Here is a 22286-nt window from a genome sequence, read left to right as displayed (position 1 = left end):
GCTTAAGCCCCACTGAGTTCAACTAAGCTTACTTCTACTTTCCTGGGAGTAAGCCTCATTGAATTCAGCAGGGCTTGCTTGTGAGTAGACACGCAAAAAGCCCTCATCACACCAATCCCTTGATATGGAGGAAAGCTAGGGGGAACCAACCATGTAAACACCACCAGAAAATAAAAACAAAAACTCTTCCCCATCTTTTTTCCACTGGTGGGGGTGAGTGTGAGAGAAGAAGGAAGTGCTTTCCAGTTCTTTGTCTAGTTATTTATTTGCTTTGCCTTGTTTACTTTGCTGCTGGATCTTTTCTTATTGGTTAGGAGGGAGAGAGCAAACATAGCAGGAGACAGGGTGCCTGCAAATTATGTGCAAAGTAGCTGTAAAGAATCAGTTCAGCTGAGCTACCCCCTGGGAAGTTGTCAAGTTTCCACCTTTTGTTCAATGGTATATTGCCTTGTTGAAACACTTATCACAATGTTATTTCAATACCCTACATAGGGGAAAGCCCTATTGCTGACAACATATTCCAAGACCCCACTCAGAGGTTTCATGTATATGTTAAGCAGCACGAGGGATAAAACTGAACCCTGAGGAATCACAGACTGAAGGCTCCACGGAGCCGAAGAGTACTCCCCAAGTAACACCCTCTGGTCTGGAGACAACCATCCAAGTATGACTGGAAGCACCACAGAACAGTGCCACCCACCCAGAACTTGGATAACAACTCCAGAAGAATACCATGGTTGATGGCAGAGGTCATTTTACAGGGCAACCAAAGCAGTTTCTGTGCCAAAACTGAGCACAAAACTCAATTAAAATGGATCTAGAAAATCAGTTTCCTCCAAGAGCACCTGAATCTGGTCCACAACCACCCACTCAAGAACCTTGCCCAAGGGGAGATTAGCAACTGGCTGGTAATGACTTAGATTTTCCGAAAAGGCAGGGACCATCCCCTCTGCTAGGGAGACAATAACCACCTTCCTGGCCCAGCAGCTGCCCCCAGCCAAGAGGGGCAAGGGTCCAGAGCATGTGGTCACGCAGGCTTACCCAAGGACCCTGTTCACATCCTCAATCCTTACTAACATAAACTCATCTAACATAACACAACTAGACAGTGTGCTGAACGCCTCTCAAGATTCAGCTGCTGTAACACTGGAGTCAAGGTCCTGGCAGATGCAAGTGATTTTATCCTCAAAATGCTTTGCAAAGAAGTCACAGCGAACTACTGTCACTTCTGTCACTTCCTTTATGCCAGAATTCAATAGGCCCCACACTACCCAGAATAGCTCTGCTGGATGGCACAATGAGGATGCAATGGAGGCAGCAAAGTAAGCCTTCTTTGCTGCCACTAGGTAGGCTTGATGAGGAGCCCTCACCAGTTTTCAATTGCATGGGGGTTTTCTTAGACTTGCGTTCCAGCCGTCTCCCATCTTGTCTCCTTGGCGTAAGCTCAGGGATATACCAGGGAGCCCAAAGAACTCCATGAAGTGGAAGAGGGCGCTCCAGAGTGATCGTGTCAACAGCCCACATCATTTGGATATTCCAGAGGTCAGCTAGGGCTTCGACAGGAGTGCATCATATCAGATGGAAAACACTCCAGAGCCACCTAGAAACCCATTGGATTCACCAGCCTCTTAGGGTGGCCCATCCTCCTAGATTCCCCACCTCTGTGGTGGGGGAAAGGTGCTGAAAACCTGAATCTCAACAGGAAGTGATCTGACCATGACAAGGGACTGATGTCAATATCCCCCTACTTTCAGGTCACCCTCTTGCTGCCCAGTTGAGAAAACAAGGTCCAGAGTGTGGCCAGGATTTTTTGTTTTGCAAAACTAGCATCTGACACTTATACAATATCAAAGAGCATGAATTACTGAGCACCCATTTTAGGATATTTTCTTAAGGTGCAAAGTTCCTCCCAGATACATGATTGGATGGTCACTTATTGGACAAATCAGCAGATGGTAAAACTGTGGATACCTTTAATCATACCTAAAGAAATGTATTTCCACATTATACATGTTTAACAGGGGAAACAGACCTTCAGGCTATATTCATGTTACTGATTACAAAGATGAATGTGCAGTGGCTCTTATCTTTCCTGCTGTTTCAGTATTTTCTTTTTAAGAAAGGGGGAAATGCTTCTCATGAAAACTGCCCTGATTAGGAATAATCTCTTTCATACTTTTCAATAAAATTACACATTGCTTTATAGATTCAGAGTAATATTTTTGAATAATTTCTCAGAGGCCCAACTCTGCACACCAACACCAGTGACTAGAAAAGGTCATTTACCCAAGTTCTGAGTAGCAGCATTGCAAGTTTAAGGAGCTATATGTTTTGCAACAGATCTTTAAGACACACTAGGTACAATCCCGCCAAAGGTTAAGTACTTTTAAAGTATCATTGATGGCAAAAGGAAAGTTAAACTTATGTTTAAATATTTCCCATTCAAATCGATGGGACCTAAAAAGCATATAACTTTGGCTAGATCGTAACAATTGCACAGCCAAATGCCTTACACACTGATAAAATCTATGAAAATCATGGTGCAATTTCAGGGCTTTCATTATCAAAGTTTACAGTTTTTACAACAATGGCAAATCACAAGCACCTGATGAATTTAAATGGATTCTTTCATATGGCACAGGTAACTGTTGAGGCAGGAAATGTTTTGCACAACATATGCATGAAACTACACAAACATTTATTCATTTCTGGCTTTAGCGGTAATTTATCACAGTAACCCAAAATACATTTCACTTTTATGTATGAAACCTAAATAAAATTTGATGACTATGGCTCTCTCAATTGATTCCCAGGCCAGTTACAGTATCAGCTGTGATCAACGTGTCAGGAAGAAGTAGGCTAAAATAATAAACACACATTGTGTGTGGCATTTGCTTTGAACTAGTTCCTGAGGTACATGCACCCTCCCACCCAACAGGCATGCTGCAATCGGATATATACATTCTTTGATATAGAGCTAGCTAGCTAAGTAGGCTTTAGAAGCACTCTTCATAAACTATGCCTTTATCCCAGAAGAGTTGGTTTGCAAGAGTGTGATAATGAAATTGCAGCATGAAGTAAGTTGCTCTCGTGGATTAGGTGCTAGAGCTTTGGGTAGTTCTCCCAAGTTATTACTTGAAACTTCATGTCACTTTATTATATAATAGTCTGAAATATCAACTTTCCACAGCAAAATCTAAAATTTAAAAAGATAGTTTAAAAAAACACTTCCCTTTCATTGCACCTCCATGTAAAATATTGGGTTTTAAAAATAATACACTGCATTTATATGTAGGCCATAGAATCAGCCTTGGGTTCAGTAAGTGCTTTGCACAATAAATGCAAACTAAAAACACTGTAGGCAAAAAAAGGAAGAGAAAGCAGCAATTTTAAAAAGTTAAATTAAATATAAGAACTTCAACAGTAGGTATAAACTGGCTTTATGCAATTACCTTTGCTCAAGTGCAGGACTTTTTTTTCAGTTCCAGCAAAGGCAAATATTTATGCGTCTTAAAAGTTCTATAAAGACCAATTTTATTGCCAATTTTTAAGTGTTCCAGTAAACATACCATTAATTTTTACTAGACATGAATAATTTTTTGAGTGAAAATAATCTTAATAGTGATTTCTTCTAAGTTTCAAGCATATCTCAATTCCAGATATACAGTACAATTTCAGAAAAGAAAACATTGTCAAGAGTTAAGAAAACAACCTTTTCTCCAACCAACGTACACAATTTTCTTCTTGTATTGACGGTGAACTCACCATTTGACATGAACTATTTTGAAGCTTGTTATCTTCTTCAGAACAACATGGATACAGAACAAGCACATTCCAGGTTTTTTGATGTTTTATCAAGTTACCAATCAGCATTGCATACACAATCCATGGTCCTGCTTTCTCCCTTCATCATCTTGCATAGCGCTTAATGTAATCTTCCACTTTAGATCGGAAATCCTCCTACACCAGTGGGGGGGGGGGGAGGAATAGAGAAAGATTTGTCTGCAGAAATATTGGTAACATTTTTGCTGAAAGAAAGCATCTGCACTTGGAAATATACGCATTTCAGCCTGCCAATACATGTAAAGAAATAGAATGGTACGACTCACTACAATAGATTGTGCAGAGAGATATGAAACTTTAAACATCTGAAGCTTGTGTTTCCATATTTCATGGAAAGTAGATTTAGGAGGGTTGGGGGGGGGGCGAAGACTGAATGCCCAGGCCCCCTTCTAATTCTTTTAATTGCCAGGTGAGCTTCCTGGTGAGGTGTTGGCCTGGGTGATGGGCCATTAAGGAACGGGACAAAGGAAGGTGGTCTGTGCGGGATGGCAAATGGGTAGTTAGGACAAAAGGCCAGAGTTGAGAGTCGAGTGATGAGAGCTAGAAGCTAGCAGAAAAGCCAGAGAGTGTGATGTTTGATTTTTGTTTGAATCAAAGGTTGCGGCTATGGGGGAAGAAAGGTCACCTTGGGATGTTGATGCTGTAGGCTCAGGTTGTATATATGTGTAAGTAAACCATATATAATGAAGACACCGCAGGCTCCACTGTGTCTCATTCTGAATGAAACATGAACCCTGGATGTCACAGACTGGCTTGAGGCATACAAATGGTAGGAAGAGCCAGCTGGGGAACCCCAAAGGGAAGAAGGCTCAGAGCCCAGGTATTGGTGGTGGGAGAAGACGACGACTGGGAAGAGCTGGAAGCTGAAGAGTTAATAGGGTTTAGTGAGCAGGGAGAGTTTGTGGCAGAGAGAAGTCCAGAATCGGAACCAGAAGCTGAAGCAGGAGAGGAAGGAGGCCAAGAGGCAGAGAGGAGTCCAGCTGGTGAAGAGGTGTGGTTGCCTGCCCCTCCTGCTACAACAAGTTCCCCTCTCCCTGGTCTCCCAGAAGCAGAAGGAGCAAAAATTGCAGGCACAGTCAGAGATTGCTTGGGGAAAGCCCTGGAGAGGAGGGGACTCAAATCGCTGTGGGAAGGTGGGGACCTTCAGTTTCTGCTACTGAAGATGAGTTGCTCTGCTCATTAGGCCTGGCACTCCTGTGCAGATCCTGTTTTCTCCTAATCAAGAGTTAATTCCACTTGCTCCGTGTAACTAACAGCTGGCTTGCCTCTGTTGGTAAGTGCATGGAACCCCGGGAATCTCATACCACTCAGAATGAGGTGGCATGCAAATAGTATGTTCCAGTGGTCTTCAACGGGTCCAGACCCAAGATCTACCTGACTCCCAACTTGTATTATGGGACCCAGCTTCACATATTCATTTTTGATTTATAACTTAATAGCACTAATAAGACACTTCACTTCTATTGAAATGGTAATTCACAAAGCAACATACATAGTGCTACTTTGGCATTAGTGTGAAATGGAAACCAGTGATTTTTACACTTTTTCTTAGCCAAAAGGCTGCGAAGTTATTGAAAATCAGTGATTGACTGATTGATTTAAAGACTCACCATTTCAATGAGACATCTGAGCAAATGTCATTTCAGATTTAATTCCAGTGGGGGGTGATACGTGGAAACCTAACCCACAGCTCACCTTGTACAACCAAATTGGGGTTTTGTTTTTCTTTTGAGGATCACCATTGTTGAGAAGCCTGCTCACAAAGACAGGTGCTACCAAATGGCAACGGGTGAATGATTGCTTCACTTGCCAATTCTAAGTGCACTTCACTAACTGGTATCCAAAACTTTGGTAATATTAGTTGCTGAAATTGCACTTTTAAGGTTGTGCCACCACAGAGATCAAGGATTCCTTTCTGCAACTCCTTGTCTCAATTCCTGGCGGCTCTGTGTCCACAGTGGATGCTTGTCTTCACTAGATAGCCTCCCACAAATTTGTTTTTTAGCTTGTGTTCTGGTGAGCTACAAGGGAAGAATGTTGTGCTGAGTTCTAAGTGGTGGGGTAGATTTTAGTGTGTGGAGGAGGGAATTATTGCTGCTTTTCCTCCGAAGAACAGAAGACCGTTCCTCCTTCTACCCACTACAAAGAATACATCTGCATTATAGTCCCAGCATACTTCCAGTTGCAGAAGAAGTCTAGAAAGCCAGAGAAACAGACTAGAAAGTGAACAGAGCGTCCTTACTCCATAGAGAGCTATAGGAAGGTGGGGCATAGGTAAAGGTAAAGGTACCCCTGCCCGTACGGGCCAGTCTTGACAGACTCTAGGGTTGTGCGCCCATCTCACTTAAGAGGCCGGGGGCCAGCGCTGTCCGGAGACACTTCCGGGTAACGTGGCCAGCGTGACATCGCTGCTCTGGCGAGCCAGAGGCGCACACGGAACGCCGTTTACCTTCCCGCTAGTCCCTATTTATCTACTTGCACCCGGGAGTGCTTTCGAACTGCTAGGTTGGCAGGCGCTGGGACCGAGCGACGGGAGCGCACCCCGCCGCGGGGATTTGAACTGCCGACCTTTCAATCAGCAAGCCCTAGGTGCTGAGGCTTTTACCCACAGCACCACCCACGTCCCTAGGTGGGACATACAGTTGGCCAGAAAAGTCTTTCTTGTAAAAGAAAGTTCCATTCCTTTTTTTTCTTCTGCCTGCATCTCTCTCTGTTTGCCTCTCTCCTCCCTTCCGCAGGAAATGAAGGCTGCGTTTCTTCTTCCTCTGCCTGGCTCTGTTGCTTCCCCACTTGTTTTGTAGCTGATGGAACTAGGGTTTCTTCTTCTCCAGCTGTCTCTGCTTCCCTGCTTGTCTTGCAGCTGAGAGAGACGGGCGTCTTCAAACTCTCCTGCCTTAATATTTCCCCCTCCTGTGCTGCAACTGTGCCAGGAAAGCCGTTGCCACCGGTGGAGTCGAGAAAGTGTAATTGAATTCACTCAAGTAAAATGTGTGTGTGATGTGATTACACTGTACTGTGAAGTTACTGAAAAGCCTTAGGGATGTGGAAAGTGAATTACAGAAAAGTCTTTTTTGCTTTTCATCAACAACTGGCAATTCTTAAGTTCTGCATCTGAATTTCTAGTAGAAAAACAGTGATTTAAATACAGCAGAAACCCTCATGAAGATGCAGCTGCTGCTGCTGCTTGTGCATAACTTCCTGAAAAGGTGACAAGTTCTAAGTGAGTGAATAAAAAACAGGGACGGATTCATACAGCTACTGGACAGATGGTCCCTTTGTGCTTGACCGTCAGGTGTGCAATGCAACCTAATTTGTTCATTAGCACTAACTGTGATTTGTAATGAACTGAACCTTCTGCCTTCTCCCCCACCCCAAAAATATTAATTGCCAAGCAGTAGTACACTTTGCATCACACACAAAATACTGAAGCTGAAATCCAACAAGATATACCCTGGGTGTTCCTAGAGACATAGGCACAAGCTGTGTTTTTCAGGTTGTCCTGAAAATAGGAGACCCCACATTCCCTTTAGTGCCAAAAGCAACATGCCGTACAGCGTGGCAAACAGGTCCTAGTAGACATTAACCCTTTTTTTGGTATCTCAGTCCGATTCAAGGTATTCAGGTTACTGTTCAGGTTTGCATGGTGGTGGCTAGACAGCAAACCTTTATAGTAGCAGAACTGAATTTGTGGGCCCTCCTTCCTGAACAGTTGAGAAAAGGGGTTTGTTTGTTGTTTTGGAAAAGATGTAAGACATGTCTTGATTGCACCTTTGTTCTCAATATTGTTTTCCATTATGCTGGTTATATTGTTGGTATGGAATAATTCTTTCTGCTAACGGAAATGGCTTTGATTGTCCCAGGAAAGTAATATAGAGTGGTACCTTGGTTCTCGAACGGCTTAGTTGTCGAACAAATTGGCTCCTGAACGCTGCAAACCTGGAAGTAAGTTTCCGGTTTGCGAACATTTTTTGGAAGTCAAACGTCCAATGCGGCTTCCGCTTGAGTGCAGGAAACTCCTGCAGCCAATTGGAAGCTACACCTTGATTTTCAAACAGTTTCGGGAGTCAAACGGACTCCCAGAATGGATTAAGTTTGAGAACCAAGGTACCACTGCAATAAAAACAATTCATAAAATAAAAAGCAACTCAGTTATAAAGGACACACTAGAAACTCAACAGATTTTACTAAATTGCCTGATTGTCACCTATTTCTAAGTCCCTGCAAGAGCAGAGATCTCTAAATAGTTTCAAAACATTCATTCTCCGTTATTTCCACCCATGACTTCCGTTGGCTATTTTAGAAAGGTGGGTGGGGTGCAAGACGGCATGAAGGGCTCTACACTGCAACCTTTTGTTGTATCCACCCCCACCCCCGTACCCCTTACTTTCAAAACGTATTTATGTCCCATCTTTCCTCCAAGCTGTAGGAGATTCTCTCCCTCCCCATTTCATCTTCAGAATAATCTTTTGGGGTAGGTTAGGCTGAGAAACACAGAATAGTCCAAGGTAACTGGGTGAGGGATTTCAACTTTGGTCTCCTAGGTCCTGGTCCTAATGATAAAACTTGACATTCCAATAAATTAGTCTTAAGGCAAAAGTGCATGCCAGCTACTGAATCACTATTACCACTGCAAAATATCTCAGCAGCGTGGTAAGAAGATACCCAAACTCCTGAACACCTGTGCACAAGTTGAATATACTTCTGCTTGTAGGGTGTTCCCTCCCCTCCCTGTGGAGGGTCACCGAACACTCTGGCACTAGTGGGGGGTGGGTGGGCACAGGGGCTTGCAGGTAGAAAGAGATCTAGCATCCTGCACAAACGTTAATGCCATATCATTGTGCAGTGGAGAAGGTAGATCCAAGATCCATTAATACTTTTTTTTAAGGATGCTTGTTAAATATTGATGCACAGAAATCATTCCCTGTCAAAGACTACACAAGAGATTAAAAAATTGAGCCGTATTCTCATAAGATAATATATTTAGTACATTGCTACTCACCTTGTCACGTAAATGATGCTCTGCAGCTTCAATATTCAAAGGATCATCAAAATTCAAGAGATCCTGAAGAGAAAAAACCAGACATTTAAGAAAATGGTTGGCTATAACTACCACACATATGAACTTTGAAACTAACCCTTTCTACCACACGGCAAACTGTTTATGATGTGGTATAATGGTCTGATGTCATAAAAAAGAGTCAGATGTCTCATATAGAATGTACAAGCTCTTGGACTGACTCAATGAGATCTCTGGAACCCCATCCATTGAATTTAACTAAAATTCTTATATATACGGAAATTCATAATACAAATTGAAAATCTAAGCATTCAGAGGCTATATACCAATGTTTTACTATTAAGGTGTTTGCAAAGACCTGGTTCAGATGTCACAACCAAGTTAACAGGCTGTGATTTGGGTTCTTTCCATTCCATTTACACTCTCAATTCTTTCCCTCACTTGTTTATTTTAAATACTTTCACTTTCATATCACTTTCTCTAGTGGTTTAAAGTAGCTGGTCACAACAGCAGAAATATATATTTAAAACCCCACAAAGCTGTACTGGTAGCCTCAGAGAAAAATGAAGAGGCAGATCTCTTACCCTCTGAAAGCTCAGTAAATAAGTTTTAAATCTCTTTCAATATTCTATAATACAGTGGTGCCCCGCAAGATGAATGCCTCGCAAGACGGAAAACCCGCAAGACGAAAGGGTTTTCCGTTTGCAGAGGCGCTTCGCAAGACGAATTTCCCTATGGGCTTGCTTCACAAGACGAAAATTGACGAAAATTTTCGGGGGGGGGGGGTTCGCTCCAAAACCCCTTTTTCTGAAGTGCTAAGCTGCTAAAACCATTTTAGCAGCAAAACCGCTAATCCCTTAAGCCTTAAAAAGCCGTTTTTAGCCCTTAAACTGTCAATAGCGCTAATAGCGCTAATCCGCTAATGGGCTTGCTTCGCAAGACGAAAAAACCACAAGACGAAAAGACTCGCGGAACGGATTCTTTTCGTCTTGCGAGGCACCACTGTATTGGGATCATAACTGAGAAAGCTTGGGCGACTGCTGTTGCTGTTCTAATGTTACAAGGTTGGAATGGACAACAGAATTTATTGATCAGATTTTCAACAATTGTAAAAACAATGGACTAACCACACTAACATTGCCTCCAAAATAGCACTGGAAACCCGCTTCAAACAAGTTTTGAACTCTGCTTTGGAGCTGAATTATGGTTTGCAACAACCATTGTTTGCCCAATTCATATACTCTGGCAAACTATGGTTAACATAAACCAGGAAGTGAGGAAAAGAATTGAAGTGTAGAAGGGGAGGAAGGAGTGCACTAAGTCCAAAGCCCGTTCATGATGACCAAACAAAGGTGATCTGTGACACTTAACTGAGCCAAAGAGATTGAATTTAGCGCAGAACAGCAGCTGGATAAGAATTAGATAAATAAATCTGGAACATAAAGGCAAACCAAAACCCTTAGGGAAGCCTACTGCATTTTTTTTACTTTAAGAATCAGGTTGCTATGCCTTATGACAAACAGCTTATGAACACCCACTCCTCCATTTCAACAAAGGTTCGCCATTCGGCAGGTTGCGTGTGCATGTGCAAACATGCTGTTTTCCAAGAACTGGGTGAGCAATACTTCAGTTCCAAGCAAGTAACCATGTCAACATTACATCTCCACAAAATAAATATGTCCATAATTCCATTAACTTTTCACTCAATAAAAACAATGATCAACTTACCCTATAGGAGAAAGCAACACTCCCAATCTAGCTAAAATTAGTTAAAATAAGGCTGCAGTTCTATAAATTTTTACCTGAATGAATTCCTTCAAAACAGATATGTATACAAGTGAACTATAAATCCTATGAAAGCAATGGGACTTAAGTGGTTTCAATGGGATTTCCACTATTTCCATGAGGCTTAATTCCAAGTGTGTGTAGGATTGCAGTCTCAGATATGACTAATTTTAGCTAGTTTTACTAGACAATAAGGTCCAAAGTTCCAAAATGCTCTCTGCAACAAAGACTACAACTCTTTTGCATGAAGGCTAAAATTTAACCTTGTTCAAAACAAAGCAGCCTGAGAGTTGACAATCTCATGAAGTAATTAAGTCACTGTGAGGAGGAGGGGAAAGAAATGATCACTATGGAAACAGAAGATTGTCTGGCAATTATTTTTGCAGTGGTTGATGCTGAAAGTGGTATAATATTGCACCTCCCATATTCTGCTTTTCTTGCTATCACAGTCATTTATTATGGGTATTTTTTTAAAAAATCCCCTAAACAAAAATCCCCAAAATGTGGTGTCTTTTAAACAAAAATAAAATATTATACAAGCTTTAAAAACATAGCTCAGGCCTAAACTGCACATGCTATGGTCATCTGATATTTTTATTTTTACATAAAAGCTGCCCGAGGCATCCCAAGTTAATTGGACCAGCAGCCCTGAGGGAAGAGGTCATTAGCCTATTCAATCTGAGCAGTATTCAGAACCTGTGATCTGAAACAATCTGTTGTTTACACCTTTTTTTGGGGGGGGGAGATGTGAATACTTCTTGAAATATAAATCCTAGTAAAGCACATATACAGCCAATTGCCAAGAGTTCAGAGTATGCAGATTCTACAGCTTGTCAGGCATTACATTTTCCAATGTCTCATGGTTCTTCTGAGTTTATACTGTAGAATGTGCTTAAATTGGGGCAGGACACACACAATTCAGTTAATTCACAAAGTCTGCCTTTGAAGTAGAAAGAAAACTTTGATGTAGAAAATATGGTCCTGGGTGCATAATTATTTACAAGAGAGGTTTAAAAATGATGCTGTTTCAGACTTCTGGTGGAGCACAGGAAGCTGAAGGGAATCCACTGCTAGCTTGTCTGCCATCAGGGATAATTATTTGTTAATAAGAGGTTAATAAGAAGCCAGACTCAGTTCTGAAGAGACACTCGCCCATTGTTATGGGGAGGAAGGTGAAACTTCCGGGGAAGGGGCACTTAGAACAAGGAGTTACAGCGAATAATCGCCCTGAAACGAGGGCGTCGGGTTTGCATCTCCATTGCATTAATTATTTTTAATGGAATGGAAAGAAAAGTAAACTGGACTCTCTATTTGTCAATAGCACCCAGTGATAAAGGTTGCTAAGGACTAAAAAATAATATACAATATCATAACAGGCTGGAAATGTCTTCAAGATGCTCTAAATATCTGATAACTTTGAAAAATGTAGATCAGACTGTGACTTTTCAACTGTCTACAACCTATAATTTATGTACTTGATAACTCGCCGTTTCTTTGTGTTGAGTCGATGAGAGACGGTGGCTGAATTTACAGCTGCATCACAGCTCTGGAAGAGAAATCCAGTGATCACGAAGGCTGATTTTGGGCCTCTTGTAACAAATGCTTAAAGAGCAGTTAATGCAGTTGAAATTGGAATTTCGGAGTATGGTTAGAGACGTTGGAATAAGGTTACCAGACGTCCCCGTTTCCTGGGAACAGTCCCTGGATTTACAAATCAGTCCCCATACAAAATCCACTGAAGTTGACAGGTGTCCCTTGATTCATTGAAAAAAATATGGTAAGCTTACATTGGAATGCAGATGAGACAAATGGGAGGTGATGTGAGTCTGGATGAAAAACAAGAGGACCCATTTTTAATGAATTATGAAGACTCAGAAAGAGAGGATAAATTCAACCCAGCAGATGGTGGTGCGGAGACAGAGATACAAAAATATTACTGGGGAAAGTGCCTGTCGTAAGCTCATGAGCCGAAAATTATTCAAAAATAAAAAATGCTCACATTGAAACGTCCTTAAAGAGAAGTCAGATGAAAATGTTGCCTATCTCCTGAAGGAAGATTGATTAAAAAACTGGAAAAGCAGGAGAGAAAAGCACGAGGTTATGATTTATTGATTAAGCACCTGGCAAATAAATGTGAACTCTCATTTTATTGAGATATGCTGGAATCCACAAAAAGAAGTATCCCATAAGAAACTGGAGAAATATTAGTTTGGGACATTCTAAAATGAAACGTCATATTGAACTGATTGGGTATCAGAACTGGCGATGATGGAGGCCTGCGGAGGAAATTTGAAGAAATACCATTAGCAGATGGCAGAAAGCTGCATACCACCTACAGCTAGGAGTTACGATGGAGTGTATCTGCCAAATGTTGGAAACAACTGCATTATACATAATTGGCAGATAGAAGGTGGAAGTACCTCTCCCCCCTTATTATTTAAGTTTTTTATAGTTTGTTTTGATTGATATTAAATAATATTACTTATAAGTATGAGATGAGATGACAATATGATATGAAGATACATACAGAGAAAAAAATGATAGAAGAGCTCTGTGTGAGAGACAGAATCAAGTGGTTTTTCTCAGGGTGTGAGGCTGATAAAGATGGGAACTGTCCCAGGGGGGAGCTGGGAAGATGTGGATTTATGTTTGTGAACTGAAAATTAAGACAGAAGGTTGAAAGAATATAAAATTTTGTTTCTGTGTGAGTGTGTGTGTCCGCCTTCACCCCCCTTTATATTTATTTTGCTCTTTTTGAATATTAGCTTTGTTTGGTTTTTATTATATGTTGAAAACCTTTAATAAAATTGAATAAAAATGATACTGTTTCTTCCTCTGAGTAGATTGTCAATACCTTATAATCATTAGATTTCCCAGCGTCAAAGACATAAATATAAAGCATATATCTCTACTTCAGATTGCAAGTTGGACAGCAGAGCAGAGCAGATATTCCATCTGATGCTGTAACTACATAACTTTAAAGCATAGCTGTCAACGTTTCCCTTTTTAAAAGGGAAATTCCCTTATTCCAAATAGGATTTCCCTTAAAAAAAGGAAAAGTTGACAGCTATGTTTTAAAGGAAAAAAGCAATTAAGACCTTATTTATCCTTCCTTTTACTTTCCAGAAGAATAGCATGAACGTTTGATTACAGAAATGTTAATTTAAAGAAGCAACAGTACATAGATTGAGATTTGTTTATATCTTATCATCCCAGAAGTTTACATAAGGTAACATCCATAGAAGTTAACTGAGAGCCCAATAAAACCACAACATAAACTTAAAACGCCAAATTTACAGAAGAGTCGGGGTAGACCCGGGATCCACCGGGACAGCAGATCCCAATGGGGATCATTATTCCTCTTTTTCTTTAACAGGGAGGAAGGCACCATTTTGTAGTTCACCTTAGGTGCCAAAATACCTGAGAAGAGTACATACTTTCTTGTCAATATGATTTGCTAGGGGAAGTAGGCTCTTGATGTTTATAAGGACTACAAAGAGTCTTGTAACACTCTGAAGAGAAGTAATTTCATTAGGGCATAAGCTTTAGTACAGTCTACCTAATCAAGTGCATGCAAGGAGACTCTAGTTCACTGAACCTTATGCAATCATAAATAAGATGATGATATTTCAAGCCCTACAACACCTTTGATGCAACAAATTCACATGGTAACTCTTCTAGAAGCTGTAAGCACTGTTTTCTTTTGCAAAGGGCAAATGTGATGAGGCCAACTGAAAAAGATCTCAGCCAGTGAGTGCACTTGTTACTTACAGTAAATAATGAATTTAATCCCCAAACAACATCCTGAAAAGAAAAAGAAGTGGATTCAGTCAAAGAAGTTGAACAACGCATTCTTACTTATTTGTTACCAAAGGCAAAATGCAAAAATATTGAATTCTAGCACAAAATGTTCAGTAAATGTTGAGCTTTCCATAAAGAATGTAAAAAACAACAACACCCGACCCTTATGTAAAGCATATGATTTCAAGGTATCTATGAGGCAAAGCCTATGGTGGGGAAAGCGAACCATTTCCAGCATGAACATACAGTGGAATAGGCTTTATCCCACTGCTCCCAATACTCCCTTCTGCCTTAACAAGACAACCTCTCACATCCACTTCATAGGTGAATAGGGGCATATGCCTCAGAGAAATCAAAACTTTCATAGAACACAAAAGATACAGCTTGGGTTAAAAAACAACAACAATGAAACCACATTTAGGTCCCATTTATTTATTGGAAGAGGCAAGAAACTAATCTTATTAGAGAGCATTCAAATCAAGGTAACAAAAATTTGTTAAAATTTGCCCTGAAGATTTACACAAATGTTTCTGATTTATGAAAGTTTTCACCTGATAAAGATGATCACATTTGTATGTTTAAGATAATACTACCTTTAATGTTCTAGTTGGAGCCCAGCCAGTGCCATCAATTGAATGTTCTCTCAATAAACTGAAATAAAGATGCAAATACATATTATACACTGAATTCATATGTGCTTTGCTTACTCTAGGATTTAAGGGACAAATTAAATGCACAGACAACTGCCTGCTAAGGAATGGCAGAAATTTTGATATTAATAGCTGAAAAGTCATTTGTGTGTATGTGTACCCCTACAGATAGGCAACTGCACACAAACTTGGCAAATACTGTAAGCAGCTGGTCTTGTCCCACCTCATATCATTTGGTGATATATTCTGACTACTCTGTCTTTCATCAAGGTTCTTAATTCAATCAGTCCATTTTGCTCCCACAATTTTGTATCAACTGGTTGTGATTGCAATTTGTTTTAATATGTTTTTATTGTTGCATTTTACATTGCAGTAACCAGCCCTGGGCCTTTGTGGTAAAGGGTGGGTAATGAATCTAACTAATATAAAATTGTAAGATGTTGTCACACTGCAGTTCACTTGGCCACAGGCAGGTGACGCTGCAAACCACAGTGTGGCAAAGAGGTGGTGGATGGGCAGCCCAAGCGAAGTCAGCCACCCTGCTCTGCTGTCAGCCCTCCTTTCAGCCCTGGGACCTCTGCCTCCAGGATCCACATCGCCCAACTGGTTGGCTCTGGTCACTTTGGAGAAGAGAAGGAAATATTATCCCCACCCACCGATTCATTGCGGGGGGGGGGGGCCTTGCAATCCCCCAAAGGGCTTTTGTCATAACTTAGTGTGTGGTAGTTGGAGAAAGTGATGGGGATGAGTTCCTTGGTCATTTGTGGCTGTTGTGGGATTGCAAAACCCCAAAAAGTTTTTTGTCTTAGTGTTGGAGAAGCAATTGGGATGGTTTTCCTGATTGCTTCTCTGCCTATCTGGTAGCCTGGATATGCATTTTTAAGGGAGAGAAAGGTGACCAAGAAATGCATTTGGGTAGATCGAGAGAGGAAGGGAGGTTTGTGTCTGCCTGTATGTGGTGAGTGCATGTGTGACCAACAGAAGGTGAGTTCTGGGTGCAAGTCATTTGAATCCCCTCTCTGATTCTTCTTCATTGTTTGTTTAGTCTGGCTTGCACGTTTTCTTTTCTTTTCTTCCTCAGTGAGATTCCCTGCCCACTTGGTAGCAGCAAATGCAATGCAACTGCAATGAGCCTAAGCCCAGTCCCACTTATTCCTCTGCTGGGCCTTTTCAGTTGATTGAGACCCACCAAGCTTTGCTGGCCTCAATATGGTGTGTATCAGTGTCTCACATGTGCATAGGTCAGGGGAGGAAAGTGAAATGGCACCTTTCCTGTGGGAAATGCCTGTGTACATTCAGCTTGGTAAGATGTTGTAGCCTCTCTTCTTTTATTGCAGCAGGTTGAACTTGCTCTTTCATAGTTAGCAAGATCCAAATAGCACAGCATTTAAAGCAAACAAAGCTCTTGGCAGAGAGGTGGCTGCGTTAGCCAGGTTGGTTCCGCTACAGACCATCATAAAACAGGCTTCTGTATGGGGGGTTTGTTTGTTTGTTTGTTGTTTGTTTGTTGTGGCGTTTGAGCAAACCAAGAGAAACTTTTCATGCATACTTATGCTATAGTAATTCCCATTTGGGGAGGAGCCATTTGGCAGTGATCTATGCTCTTTCTCTTCCTCCTACATACTCACAAGAAATAGCCATTTCATCTACTGGCATTTAACTCTGACAATAAAATAAGAGAAGTGAACTATAAAAATTATTTATTACCTTAAACAGATTTCCCCTGTCTCCGTGATGTTGGGATGCCAGATTCTAGTCAAACATTTCACTTTGGGAGGCTGCCAGAAAATAAAACATAAGATTACAAAGCTGCCCAAGCTGAAGGACAAATCAGGAGATCACATTGTATTGGACACCCGCTCTCCAGAAATCTGCACTGTGTGCCCACCCCAGCCCGCACCCCCCCCCCGCAGTTACTTATACAGAGAACAGACAGCACCCATCCTCAGTTTTGCGCAGGAATAAGTTCAAAATGAGACAACATAATTAATTGCACCAGGTGTGCTTGAGCTGGATCATATGAAATACCTGACCTGGCTAGGAATTTGCTGACCGTCTAATTTGGCTGCATGTTAGCAATCTGGCTAAGTCAAGAGAATGGTCCAAGAAGCTAAGAGGAAAGATCCCCCTTTACAAACAAGGAGCAGGGTACAAAAAGATAGTGAGGGCACTGAATGTTCCTAGAGACACCACTGGAAGCATAGTTCACAAGTTCAAAGTTAAAGGAACAGTGGCCATCACAGTCACCTGACTTGAACCCCATAGAAAATCTCTGGTGGGATTTGCAGCACGCAAACCCCATAATATTACTGAACTACAGGCCATTGCTCATGAGGAATGGGCTCAGACTCCTCAGGAATGTTGCCGGAAGCTGCTGTATGGCTACGCATCTCACTTGCAGCAGGTTATAGCAGCGAAAGGTTGCTCTACTAAATACTAAAGATGCTTGCCATGAAGGGGTTGAATAATAGTGAGACTGGAGAAGCCAGTAAAAGTTGCAATTTCAGCTGAATTTGGGGAACCCACTTGAAGCAACCACTGTGTTGAGCTATTTCAATTGCTTTTGTCTGATCTGTTCATTGCAAACAGCTGAAAGTCTGTAATTTTTTATAATAAACCAAATTGGCAATGGGGGTTAAAAAATATCAATTGCAACTGTAAATCCCCATTGCATAGAGAATATTTACTGCCGTTGGGCTTTATTTGCTGGTTAGGGTTCAAGGAGGCAATTTGCAAGTAGCAGAGGCAAAAGTTTAAGTTGCTCTATTGCCAGAGGAAAAGTCAGTACAGTGGTACCTCGGAAGTCAAACGGAATCCGTTCCAGAAGTCCATTCAACTTCCAAAATGTTCGGAAACCAAGGCATGGCTTCCAATTGGAAGCCGTGTCGGACTTTCGGGTTCCAAAGAACGTTCACAAACTGGAACACTCACTTCCGGGTTTGGGATGTTCAGGAGCCAAAATGTTCAACTTGCAAGGCGTTCAGGATCCAAGGTACGACTGTATAGCTAAACAATTTAGCCATAGGCTCTAGCTCTAGAAAGATGCAATGCTTTCAATTTTGAGAATGAGGTGGAGAAGATGGTATGGTTGTGTAATGCACACAAAAGGACAAATGTATCTTGCCAAACTTCACAATGTAATTATAAACAGGAAGTTTATGTGGATCGTTTATTTACTAAACAAGATAAAAAAATGGGGGGGGCAAGAGGGGTGCTTGATTAGTAGCAGCATCTTACATTCTACAAAGTCTCAAAAAATGCAGGGTTGTTGTGTGGTTTTTTTTAATGATCTCCTTATGTTATTATAAAGTGACTCAACACAAACTGTTTTCCCACCTTTTGTGAAATTATGCTTTTTATTTGCACATCTATTTTCCTAGGCAACTTCTCATTAGGCATGCATGTACATAGAAAAGAACCTACAAATCATAATACCACATCCTACAGATTGTATTTTGTTTACAGTCGTAAATTGAATCTCGAACGCCTTGGCTCCCGAACAAATTGCATCCTGAAAGATCGAAACCCAGAAGTGAGTGTTCTGGTTTTCAAATGATTTTCGGAAGCTGGACATCCAACTGGGCTTCTGATTGGCTGCAGGCGCTTCCTGCAGCCAATCGGAAGCTGCAGTTTGGTTTCCGAACGTTTTGAAAGTCAAACGGACTTCTGGAACGGATTCTGGTTTACATTTGTGGGGGGGAATCTGTTTTATCATCATCATCAACATCATCAAAACGTGACGCATATTTAAATTTGCCCTCACTCCATGTTCCTTCTAATCCTTGCCACATCAACATTAGCAAACACTAAGTAACATTTATGGCAGATTATGAAGCAGCAACATGCTGAATCTGTTCAGAGAAGATCTACAACTACAATCCTTAAGTACATTTAATTCAGCTCTCTAGAATCTCGTTAAAAATAAATGCTCTTCAGTTCATATGATTTTTTTCCGTTGTGTGCATGAAGGTCTGAGTAGGTGCAAGGGTGTGGTTGTAAATGTACGAAATTATTATCATCATTAATTTATTGATCACCTTTTATACAATTATCTCAGGGTAATATACAATAAAAACAACAATTTAAAAACATGAACAAGGAACAATATGGGAGGAAGAGACACTTAAAATAGCGAAATTCACTCCCCGCTTTATTCTGTGGCCAGGCTCAGTCCCAGCTAACCTGCAACCAGAAGCCGCAATACGGATGGATGGAGGAGAGCTTTTTCTTTTGCTGCTTTTTTACTGAAGTGTGTAGCTGTTATAGTAACATTCTGTATTATTATTTTTTAGAAATCAGCTCTCCAAAACTCAGACAAATGTGACTACCAAACATATTTTAAAATAAGATGTTCAATTCAAGTAATTTATTATAACTAATAACCATCTCACTTAATTAGTCTGGTTGGATTCTAAAGTCAATCCAATACTTCTATTTTCTCTCTCTTTCATCCCCACAAATCTTTGTATCACATACTTGAACTGATTTAAACAAACGGATTCTTTATAAACAATGGAAAATACAATTATAATATGCAGCTCCAAAATAATCCTTACTGGTATAAACAACAGCTAACTCTTTCAGAAATTAATTTCATAGCTCTGCCAATCATATTCACACACTCAAACTTCAGCTGCTGTTGTGTATTTGACTGCAATTACCAGGCTTATTTTTTCATCCAGAAAAGGTGTGAAAAACATTAACAAGAATACTTATTTTTCTACAAAAGTTGATTATGTGAGGCAAATAACACAACAAGAGCCTGATGAGAATGTTGTAGCAGCTGCTATTTATATAATCCTACTCTAAGAAACCTTAAACCACAAACACATATGTGTACCTTTCGCATGAGAACAAACCCAAGGGAGGCTAATTTTTTTATTTCAGATTTTATCTACAATTTTATTTCTGCTTTCAAAATAATAATTAAAACAAAAACTGTCTAATGATTCACAATGGGCAGAGCAGGAAGCAGCTGAAGACACTATCTAGTACAGGCACCCCCAAACTCGGCCCTCCAAATGTTTTGGGACTACAATTCCCATCATCCCTGACCACTGGTCCTGTTAGCTAGGGATGATGGGAGTTGTAGTCCCAAAAAACATCAATTCAGAATGGTATCTTGCGTGCTCTTCAGAAATAGAAACAGAGTATATAAATACACTCTATGCAAAATACTGGTAGTTTTATTTTGATAACTGCAGAATTATATCTATATCTGATGAGATTTAATTCAAGAGAATTGCTCTTCAGTGTTGAAAATTTCCCAAGTATCATACAAAACTCATTCACATTTTTACAAATTCCTAATGGAGAAAGAATATGAATAACCTGGGAGTTCTGGGTCTGCTGCAGGCTATGGTGGATGCCGGGGATCGCTCGTCCTGAGCAACCTAATTGCTGCGAAGAGGCAGAAAGGGAGCGCGGGCAAAGAACCTTCTCTAAAAAGCCCGGAAGGAACATTTGGGTTCTGAAGGGTCCAGCGGTGTTGGAGAAGGCTCTCTAAGAGCCCCCAAAGCTCTGGAAGGAGCAGCGAGAGCACCAAAATTGAACACAGACCTCACAGCAAAATGCCTCAAGTGCCCCCATTAAAGCAGCGACTTCTTTAAAAAGTAAAAGGAAGTCGGGCCAATTTGCCCAAGATAATTTTTTTAAAAATATATATTTAAGAAGAATTTATCAATTGGATCCACACCAGGGAGGTAAAGAGGAAGTCCCTCCTGGGAAGCAGGTATCAGTCGGCATGGAATAAAATCTGCAGGGGCTAAGAAAAAATAAATAAATTACCCGCTAATGATTTTTCTTTTTAAGCATTCCATTGCATGAATTGAATTAACACTGTGATTTGAGCGAATATTGGATGCATAGGTTTAAGACTTTATAGTGCTTTTCCAACAAGCTTGCCAAACTGGAAATGAATTTTAGACATTGGGGTGATAAGAGAAGAAAGCAGGACGTGAACTTTGTGAATTACTCATCTTAATACTTTAAGAAACATATCTATTTCCTTTGCTACTTTTTATGAACTAAAAGAGACAGAAACTGTATGCATTTAAAATTTTAAATCAGGACTGGTTTGGAAATATTTTTAGAGCACATCATAATCGGACAGTTAAATATTTTTATTTTTATTATTAGGGTCCAATAGAGATCAGAAACAATTTGGAGATGGGGCAATTTTTTTTTTAAATGAACCTTGTCTGTGTAATTGGTGGGCTTTTTGAAGAAGCTGAAGAAAAGGGAAAAGGAGAAGACTTGGTATGAAAAGATCTTAAACTTCCCCGCTCTTTCACATAGACACACACACACACACACATACACACACACATGGATATTATGAGGGCTTTTTGAAGATGCTGAAGAAAGATACACTGTGGAACGATACCGTTTTAGTGAATGGAAAAGGAGATTTTTAAAACTTTCACATGAGCTAAAAAAAATTGGATTAAAGGTTATTCTATTTTTTATTTTCGTGGATCCTGTGAAATCTTGTGAATATGCTGTGGTAAAGGAGGGAAAACAGGAAATAAGAAACCAAAACAATAGATAAGAGGGAAAGCAGAGTGAGAGAAATAGGACAAGAAACACAAGCGACACAGTGTGGCTGGAAAAGTTATTACAGGGGTTCTTTATTTGGCTTTTCCTTTTTTTTAAAGTACTTTCTCATAAGAAAGGAGAGCTCGCCACCTATTGGTATTTTGATATAAGCGGGTGGCGCTGTGGGTTAAAGCCTCAGCGCCTAGAGCTTGCCGATCAAGAGGTCGGCGGTTCGAATCCCTGCGGCGGGGTGCGCTCCCGTCGCTCGGTCCCAGCGCCTGCCAACCTAGCAGTTCGAAAGCACGTCAAAGTGCAAGTAGATAAATAGGTACCGCTTACTAGCAGGAAGGTAAACGGCGTTTCCGTGTGCGGCTCTGGCTCGCCAGAGCAGCGATGTCACGCTGGCCACGTGACCCGGAAGTGTCTCCGGACAGCGCTGGCCCCCGGCCTCCTTGAGTGAGATGGGCGCACAACCCTAGAGTCTGTCAAGACTGGCCCGTACGGGCAGGGGTACCTTTACCTTTTTATTGATTTTATATAGAAATTGAGAACTGAAGTTTAAAATATTCTTTAAACTTATTTAAAACTATTTAGTTATTATTTAAAATAACAAAAATTATTTTGCATTTTTAACCTTTTTTTAAAAAAGGAAA

General features: G+C 40.7%; 1 protein-coding gene across 3 annotated transcripts in view; it reads right to left on the bottom strand.

Moving 5' to 3' along the window:
- Positions 1 to 1951: 1951 nt before the first annotated feature.
- Positions 1952 to 22286, bottom strand: part of UBE2F (ubiquitin conjugating enzyme E2 F (putative)) — a 31035-nt gene continuing 10700 nt past the window's right edge. For 2 of the 3 annotated variants that reach the window (XM_083403132.1, XM_083403133.1), the window contains 5 exons: positions 16804 to 16874; positions 15040 to 15097; positions 14417 to 14449; positions 8843 to 8905; positions 1952 to 3960 (listed from right to left, as the gene is read on the bottom strand). In XM_083403132.1, the coding sequence (XP_083259258.1) occupies positions 3910 to 3960; positions 8843 to 8905; positions 14417 to 14449; positions 15040 to 15097; positions 16804 to 16874 (276 nt within the window). In that variant the 3' untranslated portion in view covers positions 1952 to 3909. Of the gene's footprint in view, positions 3961 to 8842; positions 9489 to 9860; positions 14450 to 15039; positions 15098 to 16803; positions 16875 to 22286 lie in introns of all 3 variants that reach the window. The other variant, XR_014502799.1, reaches the window with a different exon arrangement.

Source organism: Podarcis tiliguerta, assembly GCF_965153285.1.
Source record: "Podarcis tiliguerta genome assembly, chromosome: 1".
NCBI lineage: Eukaryota > Metazoa > Chordata > Lepidosauria > Squamata > Lacertidae > Podarcis > Podarcis tiliguerta.
The sequence above is the reverse complement of the archived record's forward strand: the minus strand, read 5'-3'. Positions and strand labels throughout refer to the sequence as shown.